Source organism: Dromiciops gliroides, chromosome 2 (assembly GCF_019393635.1).
Source record: "Dromiciops gliroides isolate mDroGli1 chromosome 2, mDroGli1.pri, whole genome shotgun sequence".
NCBI lineage: Eukaryota > Metazoa > Chordata > Mammalia > Microbiotheria > Microbiotheriidae > Dromiciops > Dromiciops gliroides.
In genome coordinates, this window is record NC_057862.1 from 566,864,217 (window position 1) to 566,891,638 (window position 27,422).

Sequence of the window (27,422 nt, forward strand, 5' to 3'; positions counted from 1 at the left end):
GGCCATTAGTCTATAATTTATAGTCTTTCAGTCTCCCTTAATGTTAATGCCTCCCCTCTGTTTTTTAAATTAAATTTCATTTTATAATTATCAAAAACTCATCTTCTCTCCCCCAACAACTAAGAAAAAATAAAACAAAAGCCCTCCTTCAAACATGTATAGTTAAGCAAAATAAATGTCCACATTGGATGTGCCATGTATGTATGTGTATATATATGTGTGTGTATTATATGTATATATGCACACATATGTTTGTATAGGCAGGTATGCATATGTCTATGTACACACAGGTATATAGCATGTTATATACACAGATGTATATGTGTATAGGTGATATATGTATGTATATATTGAATATATATAATGTGTACATGTTTTATATATATACATACATATATATATTCTCATTTTGCACTCTGAGGCTTTTACTTCTCAAGAGGTAGGTGGCATTTTTCATCATTAGTACTCTGAAATTTTTCATTGTTAGAATTCTTGAGTCTTTCAGAATTGTTTGGCTTTACAATATTTTTGTCAGTATATAAATTGTTCTATTGCTTCTGTTCACTCTATATAAGTTTATACAAATCTTCCTAGGTTTCTCTGAAACCATCTTCACCACTTCTTAGAATAGTGCAGTATTCTATCATATTTATATACCATAATGTGTTAAGTCATTCACCAATTGATGGGCAATGCCTCAGATTCCAATTCTTTGCCACTTCAAAAAGAACTATAAATATTTTTGTACTTTTGAGTTTGTTTTGTTTAAAACTAATCCTCCTTCCCTCTAACCTAGTCCTTACCTTCCCTCTAATTCCTCCTTCCCCCTTCTCTCCATTTCCCTCCTATTTCCCTCTTGAGTAAAATATATTTTTATACCCAAACCAGTTCAGATAAAAGTAGGATTCAAGTGTCAGATGCTTCCCCCTACCTCTTCCTCCTTGTTTGTATAGACTTCAATCTCTACACCCAGATTATGACATAATTTTTCCTAATTTTCCCTTTTTGTTCCCCACTTAGTATATTCCTTTTTGCCCTCCCTTTCCATTCTTCTTTTACAATCACTAAGGCATAAAGAAGCCCTCTAAAGCCTTTGGTCTAATCAGCTTTCATATATGATCCCTGATAATGATAGGGTTGAGAAGGGACACATTTACCATCTCCCCATCTCCTTTTTTTATAGTCCCTTGTGAATAAATATTCATTCTTGTTTATATTTTTATGTTACTGAACTCCTGTTTGTACTTCAGAGTTTCTGTGTAGCTCTGATCTTTTAATTAGAAATGCTTGGAAGTATTCATTCATTAAGGATCCCCTTTTTCTCATTTAACCCTCATTGCCCTGCAAAACAAAACAAAACAAAACAAAACATCCCCTTTGTCTATCTGTGTGAACCTAGGCAAGTCACTTAACCCCAATTGCCTCAAAAAAAAATTCCCTTGTTTTTTCTCCTGTAGGATTATTTGTTTTGCTGGGTAAATTTCTCCAGGTGGTAAGTCTATATCTTTTTCCTTCTGGAATATCATAGTCAAAACACTCCACTTCTTCTAGTACCTTCCCTATTTCAACTATTTTCTAATTATCCTGAATATAGCTTGTTTGTACATATTTGTTTGCTTGTCATCTCCCCCATTAGACTGTGAACTCCTGAAAGTCAGGGACAGTCTTTTACCTCTTATTGTGTCCCCAGTACTTGGCACAGAACCTGGCACACAGTAGGCACTTAATAAATGTTTATTGACTAACTTGCCTTTATAGTGGTGGCTACACAATCATAAGTGATTCTGACTGGTTCCTTGGTACATTAATTCTTTCTTTCTGGCTGCTTATAATATTTTTTACTTTGACTTGGAAGCTCTGGATTTTGGCGGTGATATTCCTGTGATTTTTTTTTGGAGTTTCTTTCATGAAGTAACTGCTGGATTCTTTTTATTTCCACTTTGCCCACTGATTCTAAAAGATCTGTGCAGTTTTCTTTTATTGTTTCTTGAAATATTATGTTTAGGTTTTTTTTTTTGTCATGGCTCTCAAGTAGTCCAATGATTCTTAAATTTGTTCTCATCGATCTATTTATCAGTTGCTTTTGCTATGAGATAACCTTACATTTTCTTCTATTGTTCTTCAGAATTTTGAGTTTTTTTTAATATTTCTTGTTTTGGGGGAAGCTAGGTGTTACAGTGGATAAAGCACCTGCCCTGGATTCAGGAGTACCTGAGTTCACATCTGGCTTCAGACACTTGACACGTACTAGCTGTGTGACCCTGGGCAAGTCACTTAACCCCCATAGCCCCGCAAAAAAAATTTTTTTTTTCTTGTTTTTTTTCATAGAGTTTTTGGCTTCTCTTTGGACCATTCTAATCTTCAGGGACTTTATTGCTTGGGCAAGGTACTTCTGGTGCTAGTTCTCATTTCTTTTCTATTTTTTCTTCTTACAATCTTATTTCATTTATAAATAATTCTTTAACTTTTTAAAAATTATTTCATCTCTTACAAGAATTTAATTTGTGCCTAATGTCTGCTTTTCTTTGAAGCTTTGCTTATAGATGTTTTGGAGTTATTCTTATCTCATGGGTTCAGGTCTTGAGCATCCCTCTTACCATAATTGCTTTTTATCAGATTTGATTTTGTTTTCTTATTCTTCCAGCCTATTTTCTGACTTTGGACGTTATGCTAGGGCCAGACTCTATGAACTTGTGGAGGAAATATCTGGTCCTGCTGTTGCTTTCTTGGGGTACTGTATTATGTTCTTGCAGGATCTCAGGGACAGTTCATGGTCTGATCCAGGGCAGATTCTGATCACAGACCCCCTGGTCTGAGCTAAGTTCCTGACCTGGGTTTGGGTCTGTGCAACAGGAGACGGCTGATGTATCTAGCCATTATCAGCAAGCAGGAAAGCTTTGCTGGTTCAGAGCCATAGGAACCATAGGCTTCCCTTTGATCTGGGATTCCTGCCCTGCTTATTCCTCTGCAAACTTCAGATTGGACTGGGGGCTGGAGCTAAGACCCTGCTATGCTTCTAGGGTCAGAGCCACACAGCTGCTGCTTTCTTTTCAACTTGTTTCTTGCTCAGAGCACAGCATAGGGCCAGCAACCAACCATTTCTCACCCAGCACTGCACTCCTAGGTGCAGGTCCCCTTTTCATTTAGCATGGGATCTATGACTTGGAACTGGATAATAAGCAACAGAGCTGCCATTTGTGTACCTAGCACAATGTTAGGACCCTCTATCCTTGGACTTTTTTTTTTCCTTGATGCACAGGTTCTCCTTTGTATAAAATGGCTAGTTTCCATTCCCAGTTTCCACAGACTTCTCTGTTTATCTCCCTATGTCTACCTTGGAAATGATAGAAAATTATTCACTATGAGTTCCTCCCCAGAATTTCCCAATCAGGATTGACCTGGTATATTTTTCTACATCTCTTTGGAGGGATTTTTTGTAGGGGAATTCACAGTACTTCTTTCTGCTACTCCACCATCTTGACTCTACCTCTGTGTCTACTCTGTGTTGATTATCTCCAATGTATCCTGTATATATCTTGTTTGTACACAGTTATTTGTGTGCTTTCTCTCCCATTCAACAATTAGCTTCTTGAGAGTAGGGATTATCTAAACTAAGTGCTGGGGATACAAAGAAAGGCAAAACACCATTCTTGACCTCAAGGAGTACATGTTCTAATGAAGGCCACACCATGCAAGCTACACACACACACACACACACACACACACACACACACACACACACACACACACATATATATATAAATGATATATATGATATATATAATGCAAATCAGAGGGGACAGGACAGGACTAGGAATGACCTCTTGCAGGGGGGTAGGATTTGAACTGACTTTTGAGGGAAGCTAGGAGGTGAAGGTGAGAAGGGAGAACATTTTAGGCATGAAAGATGGCTAGTAAAAAGGCATGGAGTCAGGAAATGGAGCTTCATTTTGAGGGAAGCAAGAAGACCAGTTTCATTAGGCTGTAAAATACACAGAGAGAAGTATGGAGTAAGAAGACTGGAAAGACAGGAAGAGGCCAGGTGGTGAAGAGCTTTAAATGCCAAACACAGGATTTTATATTCGATCCTAGATCTAATAGGGAGCTACTGGAATTAATTGAGTTGCAGGGAGGGGTAACATGGTCAGACCTGTGCTTTAGGAAGATAACCTTGGCAACTGAGTACAGGATAGACTGGAGTGGGAAGACACTTGAAGCAGGGAGACCAACGAGGAGGCTCTTGCAATAGTCCAGGAGTAAAATGATAATGCCATGCATAGGCTGGTAGTTATGTGAGTAGAGAGAAAGGGGTGTATAAGGAAAATGTTAAGAAACAACAAGACTGGGAAAAAGATTGAATGTATTGGATTAATGCAAGTGAGAATTCAAGGATGATACAAAAATTGTGAGCCTGGGTGACTGGGAGAATAGGGATGGCCTTATCAATAATAAAGAAGTTGGGCCCTAGATAAGTCACCTAACCCTCATTGCCTTGAAAAAAAAAGAAAAGAAGTTGGGAAGAAGGAAGGGTTTGGAGGGAAGTAGCATAACTTATGGTTTTTGTCCATGTTAAGTTCACCCCACAGAAATAAATCTTACTTTGTTTGAGGCTTTTCTGTTCAGAGATAGCCCAATAGGAAGAGTGGATACTAGAGAGACAATATTGTCTGGAAGGGCCTACACTTTGAATAATGCCCCTATTTTTGGTAAGTCAATACTGATTAGAAATAATATTTAGGGTAGATGGTGATTTCACTTTATTCTTTAAGAGTCCCAAACTGATTTGTTTAAAGTCTCCTGAACACCACCTCTGCTTTTCTTCATGACTGCTTCTTCTCTTCCTCTCCTTTCCATCTACTGAAATCTTATTTACTAATTCTTCAAGGTTCAGTTCAATACATGCCTCCTCCATGAGGCCTTCCATAATCAACCTATACCATAATCTCCAATAGCATTTATTGTCTTAATTACTCAAATGTTGCTAAATTATCACCCATATCTTTCCCCCTAGGCCTATGTGTGCCAGAGGGTTCTGTCTTTGCCCCTTTCCTTTTCTCTTTCTACACTGTGTCTCAGTGATCAGTGATTTAATCAGCTCTCAATGGTTCAATTACCATTTATATGCAGATGACCCCCATATAGATACAGCTTCCTCACCTCTCCAGTTCAAATTATAACAACAATAATCACACCTGGCATGTATACAGTACTTTAATATATGCAAAACTCTTTAAGATATCTTATTTCTTCCTCAGAACAACCCTGAGAGGTAGGAGTTATTATTACCTCCATTTTACAGATGATAAAACTGAGGCAGAGATTAAAGTGACTTGCCCAGAATCACACAGCAGGTATCTGAGACCACTTGTAAACTCAGGTCCAGTGCTCTATCCACTGTGCCACTTAGTTTAAACTGTCTGCTATACATCCCTAAATCAATGTCTCAAAGGTATCTCAATATCAACAAGTCCAATACAAAACTAATTATCTTTATCCCCAAACCTACCCTTTTCCCCAATTTCTCTAAGGCTGTTGGGGGGCTCCACTACCCTTCCAGTCTCCTAGTTTCATCACCTTAGCATTATATTCCACTCCTCACTCTCTTATCCCACATATCCAATCAGTTGCTGTCTTATCAACCTCCACCAATTCATCCAACTTCCCCTTGAGGTGCTACTCACCTCTTGCCTAGCCTATTTCAGCAATTTCTAAATTGGTCTCTCAGCTTTCATTTTCTTCATTCTCTTCTTCAAGGTTGAGTGTCTTACATACAGATACACAGTAAATAAATGTTTGATTTGAGTTCAGTTGTGATTCTGCTTAGAACTTAAGAAAAAGTCTTCAATCTCTTTTTCTCTTGTCGTTAGATTGTAAGCTTCTTGTAGGCAGGGACTGTCTTTGCCTCTTTTTATATCCCTATTGCTTAGCACAATTCCTAGCATTTATTGTCTTAATTACTCAAATGTTGCTAAATTATCACCCATATCTTTCCCCCTAGGCCTATGTGTGCCAGAGGGTTCTGTCTTTGCCCCTTTCCTTTTCTCTTTCTACACTGTGTCTCAGTGATCAGTGATTTAATCAGCTCTCAATGGTTCAATTACCATTTATATGCAGATGACCCCCATATAGATATAGCTTCCTCACCTCTCCAGTTCAAATTATAACAACAATAATCACACCTGGCATGTATACAGTACTTTAATATATGCAAAACTCTTTAAGATATCTTATTTCTTCCTCAGAACAACCCTGAGAGGTAGGAGTTATTATTACCTCCATTTTACAGATGATAAAACTGAGGCAGAGATTAAAGTGACTTGCCCAGAATCACACAGCAGGTATCTGAGACCACTTGTAAACTCAGGTCCAGTGCTCTATCCACTGTGCCACTTAGTTTAAACTGTCTGCTATACATCCCTAAATCAATGTCTCAAAGGTATCTCAATATCAACAAGTCCAATACAAAACTAATTATCTTTATCCCCAAACCTACCCTTTTCCCCAATTTCTCTAAGGCTGTTGGGGGGCTCCACTACCCTTCCAGTCTCCTAGTTTCATCACCTTAGCATTATATTCCACTCCTCACTCTCTTATCCCACATATCCAATCAGTTGCTGTCTTATCAACCTCCACCAATTCATCCAACTTCCCCTTGAGGTGCTACTCACCTCTTGCCTAGCCTATTTCAGCAATTTCTAAATTGGTCTCTCAGCTTTCATTTTCTTCATTCTCTTCTTCAAGGTTGAGTGTCTTACATACAGATACACAGTAAATAAATGTTTGATTTGAGTTCAGTTGTGATTCTGCTTAGAACTTAAGAAAAAGTCTTCAATCTCTTTTTCTCTTGTCGTTAGATTGTAAGCTTCTTGTAGGCAGGGACTGTCTTTGCCTCTTTTTATATCCCTATTGCTTAGCACAATTCCTAGCACTTAACAGGTACTTAATAAATGCTTATTGATTTTTTCTAACTGGCATCTTTTTTTTTTTTTTTTTGCAGGGCAATGAGGGTTAAGTGACTTGCCCAGGGTCACACAGCTAGTAAGTGTCAAGTGTCTGAGACCAGATTTGAATTCAGGTCCTCCTGAATCCAGGGTTGGTGCTTTATCCACTGCACCACCTAGCTGCCCCTCTAACTGGCATCTTAAACAAAATAGATCTAAGAAAGGATATTTGGACTCTTACTGTACCTGGCAGAAATTTTTTTTGAAGAAGGACTCAGAGCATGAGAACACTGCCACTAATTTAGAAGTGATCAATCATTCCAGTTTCCATTTCAATGCTCTCTCTGCCTTGACTTATTTCTGGCATTTGTTGATGAGAGAAAGAATAGGGAAAGGGTGGGCAAAGTTGCCCCCAGCTCAATGAAAGGAACTGAAAATAACTTTGAAAATTAAGAGAGCATGAAAGTGGAAACATCTGCTGGGGGTCAGGAAATTATTATTAGCCACTGAGCCAAAGCCCTGTTCTGTGCAATTAGACAAACTAGTGATGGAAGATCACAGTGGAGAACTGAGTTTCAAAGCTGGGCTGGGCCAGGGTAAAATTGTGAAGCTGATGAAGTCAGTGTTTTTGCCTTCCCACTCCCCTTTTTGGTCACAAGCTCCCTCCAGGTCACAAGTTCCCTCTACTCTTTTTACTTACCCTTCTTTTAAAATGGCTCTCCAGGAATTTCTGTCATTCATATCTCAGAATGAATGAGTTTAAGTCAATGTGTTGCCTTTCTCAGGGCTATTTTCACTTTAATATGCTACCCAGTACTATCCCTATAATTAACAATATGCCCCCACCTTTCTTCTTCTCCCTATACCTATATTACTAAATCAGGGGCCACAGAGAAGCAAAATATCCACCCCCCCATTCTCTCATTTCTATTCTCAACTTTTTCCAATCCAAAGTCCACTACAATCTTGTCCACCCTTCGACTTACCTTCTAGGACTCATATTCTATCTCCTCTTCATTCTGGACCTCCTTCTCTTAGATTCCTTCCATCTACTAGTCCTAACTAAGACCTGGCTTCCCTAAGCTGTGGCTGTATCCCATACTGCTAAATGGAGCTAAAGGAAGTCACATAATTAGGCTGTCTGAGGACATTATAAATTCATGGTAACCATCTCAAATGATCCCTCACATAGACAACTGAGGCCTTTGAATATAAGCCTCCTTTCCCCCTTCATTTCATTTCAGATTTGCCAGTCTCTCCTTTTCTCCAATCTCTGACAATGAAGTAGCCTTATTCTTTGCCAAAGCCAGCCCCTCTATATGTGCCCTTGATCCCATCCCCTTCCATCTTCTCCAGAAGATTGTGCCCTCAATCACTCTCTATAGATACACCATCCTAAATGTGCTTGGATAGGAAACAGCCATTATTCACGGGTTGCTTAGGCAGCTATGTGTCCTGGGCTTGGAGTCAGGAAGATCCGAGTTCAAATATTGCTACTTACTAGCTGTGTGATAGTAGCAAGTCACTTAACCTCTCTCTGTCTCATTTTCTTCATCTGTAACATGGGAATGGACTTAATGATGTCTAAGATTCCTTCTATTTCTGAATCTATGACCATATGATCCCCTCTCCATAATTACATAATTACTGATTTTTCTTCTATATGTATTTAATTATGCCCATTCTTTTTTTTTTTCCGGTGGGGCAATTAGGGTGAAGTGATTTGCCCAGGGTGACACAGCTAGTGTCAAGTGTCTGAGGCCACATTTGAACTCAGGTCCTTCTGAATCCAGGACTGGTGCTTTATCCATTGCGCCACCTAGCTGTCCTCCCCCCATTCTTCTTTTTATTATATATTTTTTTCAGGGCAATGAGGGTTAAGTGACTTGCCCAAGGTCACACAGCTAGTAAGTGTGAAGTGTCTGAGGCCAAATGTGAACTCAGGTCCTCCTGAATCCAAGACTGGTGCTTTATCCACTGCACCATCCCCATTCTTTAAAAATAAATAAATAAAAAACCTCCACTAGTTTTTGCCATCCCTTCAAGCTGTCATCATATATCACTCCTCCCTTTCTCTGCCAAACTCCTCATAAGAGCTCTCTGTACTCACTTCTATTTCTCTTCCTCTTCCTCCTCCTCAACTTTTTGTAATCTAACTTTTGTCCTTGAAAATGGAAGATAAAGACATAGTTATCTGGGAAGAGACTCAGAAGCAACTTGAGAAAACAATGGGATCACATACTCCATTTAACCCCCAACAGTCCCACCTTCTGGTTACAGCACTTTACCTGAATGTTTGGATTTTGTCCATTGATATCAGCTTTTGAGAGATCTGGAAAGTTTGGTAGATCTAAGAGGAAGGATCTGGGGCCATCTCTCTGTAATGATGTATGGCTATGCTCCTGCCTGAACCGTTGCTTGGGGAATGGTCTGTGTGCAGCTTGGCGGTCAGGATACTCCCTCTGCTCTTCCCTGGTGAGTGAGAAACTGGGCTCTGATAAAGAGTGGCTGTCCACATTGAGGTTGTTCTGGAGGGGGAAAAAAGGAAAGTATTAAGAAGTAATTAGAGAAATAACAAACCAAATGGGCCACCAAAGTCAATCACATGAGTCCATAGATAGAAATAACTTGCTAACTTCCTGGTCCTAACACTGTATAACTAACTTGTTTTCATTCAATCAATTAAGAAATGTTGCCTCTTCATGCAGCATTTGTTTTCCTGTCTTCAGATGCTGGATCATTATTGATTTCCCCAGTTTATTTGAGAATTTTGTTGAGGATTAATGAAATAGTGGTGATTGAATTAGTACTTGAGTTGAATGGGAAGGGAAAAGACCGCAAAACAAAAGTACCATATTGAACTATGGTGGAAGGGCTTCTAGAACTAAATTAAGTAAAGCCAATACAGTTCACCACCTAAAAAACCAGGAAAGACATTCCCCTTTCTTTTCTCTCTAACTCTGGTATCATCAGTGTGAGATACACACACACATACACATATATATAATACATGTATATATGATATTTATATGCATGTGTATATATACATGCATATATATTTATATACATACATATATCTATAAAAGGCAAAATGGTTTTCCATGATTTTAGTTCTGTTGACTTAGTAATTTTTATCACTTTATTTGTTTTTAAAAATCCAAATTCTCAACCAGGTTATAATTTCTACCTCCTCTCCCCTTTCATTTGTCATATTTTTCTTGCACCTGCAGAATCTTTTTTCACTCGGTTTTTTTTTCAATTTTCAAGAATTTTTTTCTTTTGCCCTCCACACTGAAAACATATACCTTATAACCATAGGGAAAAGACAAGTAAGAAAATTACATGGAGAATCTTTTTTTTCCTGTGAAACTATTTGATCACATTCAAGAGTACCATTATCCTCCCAGTCACTCAAGCTTGAAGTCTCAGTGTCATCCTTAAACTTCTCACTCTTCCTCACTTCACGTGTATCCAATCCATTATCAAACCTTATCATTTCTACTTTCATTGCATCTCATTGATACATGCCATATCTCCACTCATACCTTCATTACACTTGTTCAGGCCTTCCTTCATCACCCTCTCACCTGGACTATTGTGATAGCCTTGTAACCAGTCTTCCTGCTTTAAGTATCTCTCTGATCTAATCCATCCTCCATTCTTCATCTGCCAATGTGATTTTTAAAAAGTCCGTCCATGCCACCTCACTACTTGATGAACTCCAATACTCCCTATTGCCATCTGTTTCAAATATGAACTCTTTGACATCTCTTCCTATCTTTTCAGTCATCTTACACTCTGTTCCTCTCCATATATTTTATGATCCAGCTACACTGTCCTACCCACAGACTCTTGACAACAACATTCCATCTCCTATCTTGGTGCCTTTGCATTGACTGTCCTCCCGTTTTACAATGATTTGTCCCCTCACCTCTACCTCTTAGTTTTCCCCTATTTCCTTCAATATTTAGCTCAAATTCCCCCTTTTGGACTTACCATATCCCTCTCTGCTAATGCCTTCCCCTCACAGATTGCCTTCTGTCTACTCTATATATTTTTACATCTAGTTTCCATGTTGTCTACTCCATTAGGATGATCCTTGGAGGCATGAACTGTTTTTTCTCTTTCTTTGTGTTCTCAGCACTTAACCCAGTGGCTGATACACAATACATACTTAGGAAATACTTGTTGATTGACCATTGACAGTAGTTACTGCACAATCTCAAGAAACTAAAACCGAAAGAGACATGAACATTTCTCCATTGGTGAGAAGCAAATGAGATGTTTGACCAGAGAGTCAAATAGCAAGTCTCCACTAAAAGCCTAATAGGGATAAAAGGAAATATAAAGGACAACCCCAGCACTCCAGGAAATTTACAACATGAGCTTACCAATGGTAACTGAAATGAACATAAAACACTCCCTACAGGGCACTCCCTCAGGACGTACTGTCAGTTAAGGTCACCAGAGGGATGACAGCTACCTTGGGTTTTAGAGATAACCATGCAGGAAGTTACTCCTGTTTCTACTACTATAGCTCTCAAATTCCTGAATCCCATTAACAGTCAGTCAGAAGACTTAATTAACTCTTAGCAACATTTATTAAAGTTTCATAACAAGAATGGTAGTGATCAAATATAATCCTAGAATGCACTCTCCCCAAAATACACAGACAGTCCATGGAAAGACTAGACTCAAACTTAGAGAACGATGGTAGTGAGACATATTTATAGGATATGTAAGAGATGCAAGGGTGTCTTTTCATGGAGTCCTCACACAGCTCCCTGATAGGTTGGCATCTGTGCTGTTTACCCTCAGGATCTAGACTGAGGTTACCACCTCCCAGGCAGGGTCATCCAGGCAAGCAAAAACCCTGTAGGCTTAATGCTTTCTTTTAGACCACTCTTTCAGGTTCAGGGGTGGGCCTATAGGTAAAAGACCTTACACTAAATTATGGTGATTACCCAGTACCTTTCCCAAATCTTCATCTCTAAAAGCTAAGCCCTAACCATTAATTTGCCATTTTCCCCCAAAAGCTCAGGGGTCCAGGCTTCCTTAGTTTTGTTTTTTCCAATACAAATGTCCTCATTGGTAGGAGGTAAAGTGTACCTCAGAGAAAAGTTCATTTTCTCTGCTGGCCTTTTCATATGCAAATTAGATTTTTCAAAGCCTAACTTCCCTTACAAGGGGCAAATGAGTCCATGGAAAGTTGAAAAATGATCCACTCATGTGAAAGAGGCCCACCCTCTATCTATGAGGCCAGAACGTTCTTTGAGTTGGTTGCACTCAGATAGCTCATGCATGGAGCCAATTGTTTCCATTATCCATCCCTTATATCTTGCATATTTGTCTGGAAGGGGCATACCCTTACTAATAGTACTGACAATAAATATCACAGGAATTTAGAGAAGGGTTTAAAGATAATTTCCAACTGAGATAGTCAAGAAAGGTTTCAGAGAAGAAGCGAGACTTGAGTTGGATGTGTAGAGGGTAGAGATGAATAGGTGTGCCCATTGAAGAGAATTCATTCATTCATTCAACAGACATTTATTAAGCAACTACCATGTACAAGACACTGTGACAGGTGATAGGAATACAAAACAAATTAAATAGTCCCTTCCCTCAAGGAGCTTACATCTTCTTGGGAAAACTATTTGTACATGGTTAAGTCAACATAAACTATGTAGAAATTTCAGGGGATAGCACTAACAACCTAGGGGGTGGCAGGGGTGTGTGAAGAAAAAGATTCTTGTAGGAGGTACCACTTGAACAGAACATTTAAGGAAGCTATGGGCTCTTTTTGGGGGGGGCAAGGCAATGAGGGTTAAGTGACTTGCTCAGGGTCACACAGCTAGTACCTGTCAAGTGTCTGAGGCTGGATTTGAACTCAGGTCCTCCTGAATCCAGGGCTGGTGCTCTATCCACTGTGCCACCTAGCTGCCCCCAAAAGCTATGGACTCTTAAAGGTGGTGGTGACAGAGTGCATTCAGGTATAAAGGACAACCTGGGCAAGGGGATGGAGGCAGGAGTTGTCTAGAGAATGGCCAAAGCCAATTTTGCTTGAATATAGATTAAATGAAGGCACATAATGTGAAATTAGACTGGAAAGATAGGTTAGAGTCATACTGTGAAAGACTTTTAAAATGTCAAACAGATTAGTTTGTATCTTATCCTAGAAACAACAGGGAACCATTGAAGTTTCTCAAGCAATTGAGTAATATGGTTAAACCTATGCTCTAGGAATATCCATTTGGCAACTGTGTGGAGAATGAATTGGAAAATACACAGTGATTAGAAGCAAGGAGTTCAATTCGGAGACTATTGCAATAATTCAGGGGAAAAGTATGAGGGTCTGAACTAGGGTAGGGACTTATAAATGATGGAACCAAAGGAATGGAGGCAGAAAAACTAAAGCTATGGAGTGGGGCCATGAGTAAGCCACTTTGTCTAATGGAATATTCATATATGAAAGTAGTTTAAACACAATGGCAATGAGATGGTACCCAAATCCTTAAATTGTACTTTGGCCTTGTAGGGACCAAATTTAATTTGGGGAGAGTTAATTGGGTGGCTCACCGTAATATTAGGGTTCAGAAAATAATGAAGGACTTCTAGGTCCAAAGTTTCCTCTCCTCTGAACTGCCTTTTTTAGTTATTTTCCCCAGGCCAATAAGAAAGGAGCTTAACAGCCTCTTTTCCACAAACAAATCAGGTTTTATTTAATGGGAATAAAATACACAGCAAAGATGAAATTAATAAGGTCAAGGACAAGGAAATAGGGAAAAAAAGAAAATGGATAATCTCCCTGGCTCTAGCAAGGGCTGTCTCAAACCCAAACTCACTTTTAACTCAGCTAATTCAAAGGGCTGGATTTAACTCACCACCAGGGGTCTGTAATTTCTATAAGAGTCTCTAGTCTGTTCCGAATGCTCCTCCAAGGCCAGAGAGAGACCTAGAGTAAGTGAGTCACTTCCTGTTGGGGTCCCTTTTTCTACCTTTTTCTCACTCCCCCAAAGGGGAGGTCATTCAAGTAGTGTGGCTGAGACTGGTTCCCTGTTGATGAAGCAGTCCACAGCCTCTGAGGACACTCCTTCTCAGGGTTGGCCAAGTTTAAACTAGGTGGCTAAAAATCTCATTGTCTTAAGTGGGTACTTAGTAGTTTCTCATTCACACCCAATTCAAACACTACTAAGTCAAACAAGTTGGACCCCTGGGTGTCTGCCAAATTCCATTATTTTATCACAGCCTCATCATACAATAGCTAAAATATTGAGTTCCACTCAGGGCACCACCCTTTAGGAAGGACATTGATAAGACTGACAACCAGAGGAAGGCAATCAGAATGGGTCCATGCCGTATGAAACACTTATATGTCTGGTTAGCTGGGAAAAGAGAAGACTCCAGGAAGGACAGGATAACTGTCTTCAAGTACTTGCAGAGCTGCTACATAGAAAAGGCATGAGATCTTTGGTCTCATTGGGTCTCCCTCTTTGGTTTCAGAGAATAGAATTAGGAAGAACTAGCAAATTTAGGCTAAATGTTGGGAAAACCTTCCTGATAGGAGGATGACAAGTGGAGCTGTCCTGATCTGGATAGTCATGAGAGCTATTCAAAGTTGAATGAGATACTTTGGGAGGTAGTAAGTTGCCCCTCTTTTTGGTGGGGGAAGGGATGGGATGGGAAATGGCCAGTCTTCAGACCAGAGCTGGATGTCCACTTCTCAGGTATGACTACTAAGTTCTCTCCCAACTCTAATTCTGTGATTTTGGAAGTCCTCTCAATTTCTTCTTCACCTCTACTAATGATCATTTCTTTATACTGACAAAAATAAAATTCTGTGTGAGGTTAAAGATGTAGAAGGAAGTAGTGTGGAACTCACTGGCTTTTCTTTTTACCCATCCTAACCTTCTTTTCTTAACCCAGTTTCTTTGGTCTCTCTCATCTTTCTTGGGAAGATTCCTTTGGGAGGTCATTTTCATGTTTTCATAATGAAGATGGGGCAGGGGGAGGGGAGAAGATAGGATTTCACCAAGCTTTGGGTCCGAGGTTAATGCTTTTGTTTTTGTTGAATGTGTTTTGGGGTTTTGCAGTATACATTACGGCCAACTGTCTCCAGGAATGGCCCCCTCCTCACCCCAAGTAGGAGAGATGCCACTGCCCTTGACCCAGGCAAAGGGATACATTTAGTATCAAAACATTCACCACCCTCGGGCATGTCCAAGGTTAGCAACAGCCCAAAGACAAGAAGAATCCGGCAGATAATGATCTTCTTAGAGAGTTAAAAATGAAGAGATTTAGTAGATTTTAAGTGAACAGAGATGAGACTTCTTAAGAAAAGAATGAACTTGAAAATGCCCTTTTCAAATGAAGGGTTCTGAAGTTCAAATTCATTATAAAACATTTGTGTGTATGAAGAAACTTGCTTATTGAATCAAGGAGGCCGAGACAAAGTATGAAAGACCTACATTTCTGTCTCCTTTCACAAAATGCAGGCTGAGTGGGAGAAGGCTGGCTATCCTTCAACAAGTTTTGGCTTGCCTTTGCCTTGAAAGCTGGAGACGTGGCCAGGGGCATCATTTTTCGTTCACCTTTCAAGCCATCTCTCTGCTATGGTTTTTGTCTTTTGGCACATCTGCACTGAGTAAGCTCCCTTGGCATTCTTAGGCATTGCACAATAGAATTCAGGGCCCAGTGAGTTATTGAACCAAACTCCAGGGCGGCGAGGGAGAACAATCTTTCCTTCCAAAGAAGAAGAAAAAAAAATCTCTTTCTAAAGCTCAACAGGAACTAACTGGATTAAACTCTTTCTCCACTTTTTTCCTACATTTGCTTTCTGCTTGCCATCCCCCTCCTCCCAAACATATAACTTTTCCCCCTTCCAGGCCTCCAACAGGGCACATTCTCTTTAGACCTTGGGTGGTTGTATTCACATAGGTGTGTAGGAAGAGGTTAGTCTCAGAAGAGGCCACTGATTTGCTCTTCTCTATTTTGGAGGTTCTATAAATGAAGCCTGAGCTTGCTTCACTGAAGCAAGGTACAGCCACCTGGTTAAAAATGGCATTAAAAAGATAAAATGCATCTCTCATTGGCGACTTCTTGCCATTTTGATTAGTTGATTAAAAATATAATTTTATCTGATTAAAATTTTATTTTATTGTCTTTTTCTCTCGGTTACAGATAAAGAATCACATGGTGTAATCCCTGCTTAGCTACTGACTTCTGTGTGACCCTGAGCAGATCACTTAACCTCTCTCCAGTTCAATTACTTGTTTTGTAAAACAGAGCTGATAATACATACTAACCTCTCACCTTCCCAGCAGGACTGTGAAAATTACTTAGATTGTGTCTACACAGTGGAAAGGAGAGTGTAGAGTTAAGGCAATTAGCTGGGTAATTCAGGCCACAAGTACTTTTGCCCAGAATATTCAGATAATTGAGGTAGATGTATTTTTTGGCAGGGGTTAGACACACAATCGCTGCATTGCTCTATTTCTCCTCAACACTCCTCCCCACTCCCCCCATCATCCATTCTCCACCCCCAGCCTGATTCTCATGTTTGAAGAGCATTTGGAAGATGTGATATAATACAGAAACTCAAAACTCTGGGTCTATCACAAGGATCCTCATGCAACTCAAGAAGTGATTCTGGAGGTCTGCTGGTAATTGACATGGGATTTAGGATATATTGAGGAATTAAGAGTATTAAAGTTTAGCTCTGCCAACTAGATATCAGGAGGGACACACCTAAGAAGTCAGGGGAGATAAAATTCTATTGCAGGAAAGCAGGCATGGTGGGGCCAGGGGACAGAGAAAACTCCAGAAGTCAGGACCACCATTCCTAAACAATAATCCTCCTCAACTCAGAAATCTTTTCCCTACCCCCAGAAGGAACTTTCCAATTTCAGGTGGTCACCCCATCTATCCTCTAGAAAAGCTTTGGCCTCCCATTCTCAGAGAAGAATGTTTCTAAGTCATCTCCTATCCTTGAAGCTAAGTCTTAGATTTCCCTCTCAGTCAATTTCTCTAGCACCCAAATAAAAGACCATTTTATTCTAATCGGACTTATGCAAGAATTGTAATTCTTTACAGAGGAATACCTAAGGATTCCCACCACCTAATTTCCCCTATGACATAATGCTCTCCTGGGGACCTTGCTATAGGACTGCCCAATACTGTACGTTCTTTCTTTCCTTTCTCCCTTCCTCCTTGCCTTCCTCCCTCCCTTCCTTCTTTCCAACTTTCTTCCTTCCCTCCTTTCCTCCCTTCCTCACTCCCTCCTATCTTTCCTCTTCCCTCTCCCTTTTTCCTTTTTCCTCTCCCCTCCCTCTTTTCTCCTCTCCTTCTCTCCTCTTCCTCTCTTCCCCCCTCCTCCCTCCCTCCATTCCTTCCATCCAGCACAAATACACAAACTTACTCTCCCAACACATGGGAGGCACTCCACCCCGACCCCCTTGTACCATCTCAGTCCCTGAGGAAGGAAAGGGCATTACATTATTTTTCTGCTTCAGCAACTTGACTCTCCCATGAATGCATTCCAACACAAGATAAATTCTACTCTATACTATGTTCTAGCAAAGTTCCAGTATAGTCAAGCAAGGTAGGAAAACCTTTTCTCAAATTATGAAATGAAAAGCCTGGCAATCACATGCCAACCAGAATTTACTAAAGATGTAAAATGGGTCTTTATCTGTTCTCTGCACTGCACATCTTCCTTATAAAGCACTTTTTTTGAGGTAGCTAGGTGGCCCAGTGGATAGAGCACCAGCCCTGGATTCAGGAGGACCTGAGTTCAAATCCAACCTCAGACACTTAACACTTACTAGCTGTGTGACCCTTGACAAGTCACTTAACCCCAATTGCCTTGTAAAAATAAAATAAAATAAAAAATAAAGCACTTCTTTTATGCTGCTTTTTTGGTTGATAGAAATATATCATATATGAGCTGTATTCATTAATTTTGTGCATGCAGTCATTCCACAAGCAAGTGCCTACTGTATACAAGACACTGTAGATAAAAAACAAAATAATTCTTGCCCTCAAGGTGTTGGGGGAGGGACTAAGGAAAGGGAATATATAATAATTCTATAAGGACTATTATGTGCCAGGCACTGTGTTAAGCACTTTTTTAAAAAATTAATTAATTTTTTTTTTCTGGTGGATCAATGAGTGACTTGCCCAGGGTCACACAGCTAGCAAGTGTCAAGTGTCTGAAGCCAGATTTGAACTCAAGTCCTCCTGAATTCAGGGCTGGTGCTTTATCCATTGCTCCACCTAGCTGCCCCTCTGTTCAGCACTTTTAACAAATACCTCTTCTGAGCCTCACAACTACCCTTAGAGGTAAGTGTTGTTATTATTCACATTTTACACTTGAGGAAACTGAGGCAAGAAGTTATGTGACTTGCTCAGGGTCACACAGCTGGTAAATGTCTGAGGCTGAATTTGATCTCAGATGGGCTTTTTTTTTTTTTTTTTTTTGGTGGGGTAATGAGGGTTAAGTGACTTGCCCAGCATCACACGGCTAGTAAGTATTAAGTGTCTGAGGCTGGATTTGAACTCAGGTCCTCCTGAATCCAGGGCCAGTGCTTTATTTACTGTGCCACCTAGCTGCCCCTAAGCTCAGATGTTCTTGAATGTAGCCTCCTCTCCCCCATCTAGTGTGTCAACAGCTGCCTCTAGAGGGGGAGGTATACACACAGGTAAATAAATACTCTCTACAGTTATTTAAATATATTGTCTACACCTGGGATTCCATGGGTGTAACAAAACTGTGCCCATGTAAATGGGCACCTATTTTACAGGTTAGTTTTACAGAGTTCCCTGGGAACACTGAGAAGTTGTGACTTGCCATGGGCCAATTGGCCAATCAACAAGCATTGATTAAGCACCTGCTATGCACTAGCCACTGTGCTAAGTTTTAGGGAAATAAAAAAACCAAAAAACCCCAAAAAAGTCAAAAGACAGTGCCTGGATCTTAGCGTACAGTCAAATGTAGTCACATTGTTTGTGTCAGAAGTCAAATCTGAACCTGGCCTTCCTATCATGAAAGTTGGTCCTCTAGCCACTAAACCAAATACAGGCCTTTCTCCACTACTGCCTTACTTTTAAAAAGGGTATTTTGGGGACACACCAGATTTGGGAAAATGCTTTATATCAATAAGCCATACTTGCAACTGGGCATTAAACTGGGAAATAATGTCAGCATTGAGGCATCCTTACAGCAAAAATAAAAATATTCCCTCTTGTGGCTCTAAAGTTGTGACTATACAGACAAAGCACAGAATTAAAACAGTTCTACAGGTAGCATGTATGTACAAACACACTCTTTCTTAAGGTAAACAAGCTTTTCAGAAATTGTCTTAATTGACTCTCCACATTGACCAAGTTATCCAAATAAATTTTGTTTAAACTCATTGGTTAATATTGTGTTGGAGGAAAAAAATCCAACCCTAGTTTTAAAATTTCTTAAGAATACAATAATATAGCAAATTCTATGCTTCATTTGTAACAACGATGTCTAAGCCCAGTTTTCTGTCTTTGGCATCTAGAAAAATCTTATGTCCTCCTTAGTAGACTACCAAAAGTTAGTCAGTCATTCAATAATTATTATCACCTGCCTGCCGTGTCCCATGCACTATATGCTAAGCCCTGGGAATACAAAGAAAGGCAAAGGGCAAAAGTCCCTACTCTCTAGAAACTCATAATCTAATGGGGGAGATAACATGCAAACAACTATGTAAAAGGGATATGTGCAAGATAAATTGGAGATCAACAGAGGGAAGGTATTAAGGGGATTTGGAAAAGGATCTGGTGAGATTCAAGGGAAGCCTGAAAGCAGAGAAAAAGATGGAGAAAATTCCAGGCTTGAGGAACAGGTAGCAAAAATGCCCCAAGTTGGGAAAGGGAATTTCTTTTTCCAGGAATAGCAAGGAGGCCAGTGTCCTAGGATCATAGAATTTGTTGGGGGTTGTAGGTAAGATATTGGATCAAAGGAGATAGGAAAGGTAGGAGGGAGCCAGTTTATAAAGGGCTTTTAAAAAGCTAAATGGAGAAAAAAAAATTTTGATCCTGGAGGTGGTAAAAAAAAAAGCCACTTGAATTGATTGAGTAGTTTGTGATTGATGGGTTGAGATCTGAGCTTTAGGAAGATTAGATTGCTGAGTAGAGGGTGGACAGGAGCAGTGAGAGAGACCTGTGGCAGGGATACCAATGAGTATACTGTTATAAGAGCCCAGCTGTGAGGTGATGGAGAGTGCACCAAGTTGTGGCAGCATTAGAGGATAGGAGGTGATGGATGCGCCGGATGTTAAGATGAAGTTGACAGAATTTAAAGTACCATACAAATGTTGGTATTGTTATTTATTCTAGTCTTATCCTTTTTGCCTTTGTGATTTGTTAGAGCATATAGACATAGCCATATATCCTCTCAGCCTTCATCTCTGCATATTGGAATCTCAACTTGTAAATTTTTATCTCATGTTTTGGTGAGATGGGGAATGAAAGGTCAGAAGTGAAAGGCAAGAGGGTTATAGAATTAGAGCTAGAAGGAATCTCTATACCTGTCTCATTTTACAGATGAGGAAACTGAGACCCAGAGAGTTTTGTTAATTGTCCATCCTCACATAGACAGCAAGTGGTAGAGCCAGGATTCATAAGAGAAATAGGAGAATAAAGGAAAAGTTTAGGAGACTAAAGCACTTTTTCTTCTAACATACTGTGTCCCTTTTTATTGTTTAGTATTCCACATGAAGTCATGATTCCCTACCCTTATAATTCTAAAGGGTTAGTTGACCTCCTATTTCATAAAATATATTGAGATTTTCTGTGATGAGGTATTTCAGATGTATTCTTCCAAGCTTATTAGCATTACTCTCTACCCTCTTTTTCTTCCCATGTGTGACAGTGAGGAATAAAGATACCTTTTCCTTAAGGTTAATACTATTCTTGGTGCTCTTCATTTTACTTGCTCCCAGTCTTCTCTAGGACTTTCTTCCAAAAGTCATCTTTTCTCCCTTAGTTATTTTCAGTCCTTCCATCTCCAGTAGTTCTTTTCTAGCTACGTACAAACATGGTTAGGTCTATCCAATCCTTTAAAAGAACAAAAATCAGCCCTTGACACTTTTTTACCCTATTTAGTCACCGTTCTATCTCTTTATCCCATTTACTACCAAACTTCTGATAGTACTTCCACTTTCTCACCACTCATTCTGCCTCTTGCAATCTGGCTTTCTTCCCCATCATTCTATTCAAATGTCCCTGAGGACTATACATTGACTTATTTGTAAAATTTAATATTATCTATGTCTTATTGTATTTTTATTTTGTCAAGTATTTCTCATTTATATTTTAATTTGGTTTAGGCAGAACTTTGTAGTGTTCTGAGCATCATTCCACCTGTGAGCTAAGGGCTTAACACTTCTGGTCTAGCCCACAGGTCTTTTTTCATCCACAAGAATAGCATGTGATACTTTATAAAAACTGATAAAATCTAGTTAAATCCTATCTAAAAAATCCCTTTCATCTATCAGTTTAGCTATCCTATCAAAAAAAGAAAAAGAATAAGGTTAGTCTGCCTTGTTCTTGTCAACGTCATGCTGATTATTTGTGCGAGTCAATCTAATTCAAAAAGCATTTGCTGCACTGCACAAAGTCCGGGGGCTACAAAAGGAAGAATGAAATAACCCCTGCCCTACAGAAGCTTTCAGTCTTTTGGGAAAAAGGAGAAAACATTCACATAGAAAATAATAAAGGCTAGACAATTACTTGTCTATTATGATGTACTGGAGATTCTTTCTGTGAATGGATTGGACTAGATGGTTAACAAGATCCCTTTTAACTCTCAAATTCTCTGATACTGTCATTTCCCAAAGAAACTGGAAGGAATCAGCATAGGTTTCCTGTTGGAAGTGTCACTTGCCCTGAGTTTTGAAGGAAGTTGGGCATTCTAAAAGGAGTAAGTGAGAAAAGACAGTTTTCCAGGCATGGGCTGTCAGCCTGTGCAAAGAGATGGAACATCATGGATGGGAACACACATGTAGGATATGTGAAGAAGAGTAATGTGCAGGAAACTTGGGGAGGTAGAATGTGAAAGTCATTGCACAGAAGAGTTTGTATCTTCTCTGAGGAGCAAGATAGAACTACTGGAACTTCTTGAGCAGGGGAATGATGTAGGCAGAACCTGTGCTTTAGGAATAACAATTTTGCCAATGTTTACAAAAGGAATTGGAAAGCTGGACTTGAGGCAGAGAGACCAATTTAGAGATTATTACAATAAGTCTCAGAAAGATGTGATGAGGTCCAAGTTAGGGCGGTGGTTGTGTGAGCAGGAGGGGTGGGGTGTGATAAAAACAACGTATATTGTGGGGGCGGAATCAACAAGACTTTTCAGATATAAGAGAAGAAACAGAGGACAGAGGCAAAAAATGACTTTGAAATTATGATATTCAGAAACTGTAAGGAAGATAATGTCCTAAGTAGAAATAAAGACATAAAAAGAAAGAAGGGGAGGCAAGGAATATAAAGTATTCTATTAGAGACATGGAATTTCAAGATGCATTTGTGATATCCAGTTGTGGCTACTCAATAAGCAGTTGGCAATGTGAGACTAGAATTCAGGTGAAAGGTAAGGGTTGGAAAAATAGATCTAGGAATCAGTTGCATAGATATAATTGAAAAGAATAGCTTCTCTTTCTAGATGTTCACTAGCTGTCCCATTAATAATATATCCTTTCATTTTGCCAGAAAGTTTGAATATTGGTATTTAAAATGTGGCCCTTTTTTAGAGAGAAGTTATTGCCACTGTTTTTTATAATATTTACATGTTTATTTAGAATAGACTTGGGATTTCATTTGTTTAGAGAGGGAATGTAGGTAAAACTATGCTATAACTTCCAGTCTTAGAGATTTGCCTGGGTTCCCTGAAATATCTTAAGTGATCACAAGGCAGTATGTGATTGCTGTAGGATTTGAACCCATCTTTCTGATTTCTTTGCTTGCTCTCTATGACACCATGTAGGTTCTTATATTATAATGTTATAACTTATATTGATAATTTATAATAATGATGAAATGGCAGTAAGGAAGAAGGCTGCAGAGCTGTGTGTCTTTGTGTTCTAAAGCCCTGTGAACACAGATCTGAAATAGGATGCATCACATAATATTCAGGTGAGAAGGAACTGAGGAGAGAACTATTTCAGGTTTTCCAGAGCTTGCTCACCTGTCCCATACCCCCTAGTGCTCTCTGTCAGTTCCACAGAGGGAAAAGTTTCCTTTCTCTGCACCTAGAAAATAATTATTAGTGCTCTTGCAGGTACTGGCCTTGGTCCTATTCTCTGTACTCCCTATACTATCTACCTTGGCAATCTTTTTTTACTCCCATGGCTTTAACTATTGCCTTAGCTCTTCCATAATCTTCATCCCTAGTCCTGATCTCTCTTTTGGGCTTCAAATATACATTTCCAACTGCTCACAGGGTATTTCTACCTGGATACCCCCACTGGAGCCTCAAATTCAATATGTCTAAAATTGAGTTCATCAACTAAGTCAAGACTGTTAAGTTCCATGGGGTTGTGAACTGTCTTATCTCAGCTCTCCTGAAATCTAGGACAGAGCTTTTCCATTATTCCTGATTGTAACTCCCTCATTGTGTATCCTTTTTCACTTATTACATGTCTCTAGTCCTTTGGAGAGTTTTTGAAAATGAGTTCTTTATAAGAAGTTCTTCTCTGTTGTTAAACTTGATCTGAAAAGGTTCTGAAATGCTGGTGGGCCAAGGTAAAAGCGGGTAAGAAAAACAAAGACATTGTAGGAAAAGACAAAGAAGTACAGGGTTCTAAAGTTTTTCTACTTGTGTCCATTTCCCCAAGCATATCACTAGTTAGAGATCAAAGATATGTAGCCACTGAATCAGACCACAGTTTGGCTGATCCTACTCATTTTGGTCATCTTCATGAATAACTTGGTTCACCACAGCCTCATCAAATATGAAGACATCCAGAATGGCCTAGTCTGGTAATTCTGTTCAGGCAAGCCCAAATGAAGTTGCCATATTAACTAGGCAGAAAAGTAGAAAACCATGCCAGAAAGTACAGGGTGTATATAGTATAGCTGGAAGACCAAGATATAGAAGCAATGGGCAGCTTTAGCCATATCTGGAAAAGACAATCTTGTGCAAATAGCTCCTTGCTCTTTGAAGCAAACAACAACGAATACCAGGCAAGTAGAAAAGAATTCTGAGTTTACTACCTCCAAACCTCATCAGGGAAAGACAAGCTGGTAAAAATCTGCTGTGAGCTAGGAACATTTGGTGCTTGGTTTTCCAAACTATTATAACTATTCCCAGATTAGCACAATCTGGCATACGTCCTGAAGCTACACAGGATTGTAAATTCCTAGAAGGCAAGGACCATGCCTAATCTATAGTCTATAAACCCCACACATCCCAGTAGAGAATATGATGAACACAGTGGGCACACAATAAATGTTAGCTGATGATATGATGAACGTGGGCCAAATTATATTTTATTTTAAATTAGTCTCAGCCTACAAGCCTCATGAACCCTAATTTAGCTTTTATGTGGCATTTTAAAGAAAAAAATCCAGGAATTTTCAATTGACAATATTAGAGAAGATATTATTAGAAATGTTTATGGTCTTATGACTTTGAACAATAAATAGCCACAACTGCCATTAGAGCTCTAGCCTTTCTCCTTGAAACATACTAATTATATAGCTAATTAATTGTCTGTCCTAATTTTTTGAGGGAGGCGAACATCTGCATGTTATTATGGTCAATGTTTATTTCATTGTTGGGGGGTAAAGGGAGTCATATTGTAAACTTGCTAATGGTTTGAGTCACTTCCATACGAAGATTCTGCATTTTCTTCTTCCCCTTACATGTGATAAACACACAAGACTTTATCTGTGGTGGCATCTATTATGTCTGGAAGGCTTCCACACATCTAAAAATAAGTTCAAGAACATAATTGGTGGCATTTCAAAGAGAAGAACAAAAGTTTCTCCTCTTAAGAAGATAAAAGAATAAAAGGGCATATGATTATCTTTATGCATGAGTGAGAAGAGAGCACTCCCAGGAATAGAGAGGATGGGGGGGTGGGGGAGAGAAATTAAATCAGTTTCAGACTGTACACTCCTTTTTCCTAAGGGGGAAGGGCTGACCTGTTCTTATTGCTCAGGAAAGTGGCACAAGGCAGATTGTCATGAATGTGGCAGGCTCAGAAGATTGTCAGTCACCACTGTAATTACCAAAGGGAAGTAAACAGGATATGGCAGGCAAAAAGAAAGAATGCAATTTTAATAAAAGGATGGGATGACAGAGGCTAACCACCTTCTGGTATTGCATGACCCCTGCATATGCGTGAGATAATTCATTTTAATCACTGTGCCTGAGGCAGTGGGAATGTAACTGATACCCAAAGCCATGATCCTCAGAGAACATGAAAACATAGTGTACTTTTAGGAATCACTCCTGGAGAAAAAGAAAGCAATCAGTAGTTTGCTTCACTTTGGGTTTGGGTGCTATGGGACCCTTAAGACTAGATATTAAGCTACTTGAACAAATAATATGCCAAAGGACTGGTGTGAACAGAGACTCATAGATAGAACGGTTGGCTCTATCCTAGGGAAGTACATCCCCTCACTGTAAAAGAAAACAATCCTTGTTTTTGGTTTGTTTTTTTTTAATGTTTTCATTCTTCTCCAGTGTGGTTGAAAGTGGAGTGTTGGAGTGTTACTTCACTAGGTGTAGGTAGATACTGAATTCTTGATTCCTAAGTTTCAAGTGTGAAGTCCCTTTTAAGAGCATTAAAGCTTAGGTCCTAAGAAGATAAACATTTCATTTCAATTTTATACAGAACAACATTTGGTCTTTAGGAGCAATGAATTCCCATCCATTCTCATTTATGTAGGAAATGACTATTCAGTTTATAGATTATGTAGGTCCAAGATTTTTCTACCCCCTTCCTGCTCCTCCTATGTTGTTTAAGCTTTATTAGTAAGTCCTCAAAAAGCAACATGAAAAAAGTGAAAACTCAAATAGGCTAATTTTGTTTGTGGGTTTTTTTTCACAGGGCAATGAGGGTTAAGTGACTTGCCCAGGGTCACACAGCTAGTGTCAAGTGTCTGAAGCGGGATTTGAACTCAGGTCCTCCTGAATCCATGGCTGGTGCTTTATCCCCTGTGCCACCATAGGCTAATTTTTAAAACATTTATTTTTAAATATATTTTATTCATTTTGTTAAATATTTCCCTATTCCATATAACATTTTTCAACTTTCTTTTTTTTTTAATTTTGACTTTTTAAAAAATTTGTACAACTGCTGACTGGATGCCTCCAAACAGATGTCTCTTAAGTATCTCAAACTAAATGTGAACAAAATGGAACTCATCTTTTCCCCCAAACCCACCCCTCTTCCATCATCTTTCCAGACATCCAGGTTCACAACCTCATATTCATCCTCAACTCTTCACTTTCCTTCACTCCCTATATCTAATCAGTTGACTAGTACTGTCAGTTCTATCTCCACCTGGCTTTTGTCTGTTCATTTTTCACAACTCAAATAGCAACCATTCTAGTTCAGGCCCTCATCACCTCCCATATGGACTACTGCAGTTGCCAATTAATTGGTCTTCCTGCCACCAGTCTCTCCCTTCTGCAATTCATCTTCCACAGAGCTCCCAAATATATATGTTTAAAGCACAGGTCCGATCATATTACTGCCCCACTCAAGAAGTTTTGGCTCCCTAGTATCTTTGGGATAAAATGGAAACTTTTCTCTTTGTCATTTATTCCTCCAAATCTAGCTCCAAGCCTATCTTTCCTTTACTCTCCCTCATGCAAATGCCATTATAACCAAATTGGCTTATTTGCTGTTTTGCACACACAACACGGTGTTCAGTGGCCAAGCTTGGAATGCTCTCCTTCCTCACTTCTACCTCTGAGTGGCTAGCTACATTTCAGTTCTCCTCCTACATGAGGCTTTTGCTCATCCTCTAAATTATTAGTGATCTGTGTGTGGGAGTTGGGGGTGGGAGGGGGGCTCCTCCCACACCACTATTTTGTTTCCTTATCTGTATACTTGTTCTTTCCTCCTCCTCTCCCTGATAATCTCTGGGATGTAAGCTCCTAAAGTGCAAGGGCTATTTAATTTTTGTTATTGTATCCTCAATGCTTAGCATTGTACCTGTGCTTAATAAGTGTTTGTGGAATCAAACTGAAATGACTATTTCTTTCTTTCTTTTTTGCGGGGGCTGGGCAATGAGGGTTAAGTGACTTGCCCAAGGTCACACAGCTAGTAAATGTCAAGTGCCTGAGGCTGGATTTGAACTCAGGTCCTCCTGAATCCAGGGCCAGTGCTTTATCCACTGTGGCACCTAACTGCCCCCCTGAAATGACTATTTCTAAAAACAATTTGAGTAAACACCATTGAATTTTGTTCTTATAGCTGACAAGTCATACTGAGGAAG

At 39.4% G+C, this 27,422-nt stretch overlaps 1 protein-coding gene across 1 annotated transcript in view; it reads right to left on the reverse strand.

The window, feature by feature from the left end:
* ISM1 (isthmin 1) overlaps positions 1-27,422 on the reverse strand; it is a 102,220-nt gene that overhangs the window by 38,135 nt on the left and 36,663 nt on the right. The window contains exon 2 of the mRNA XM_043985406.1: positions 9,230-9,469. Within this exon, the coding sequence (XP_043841341.1) occupies positions 9,230-9,469 (240 nt within the window). The remainder of the gene's footprint in view (positions 1-9,229; positions 9,470-27,422) is intronic.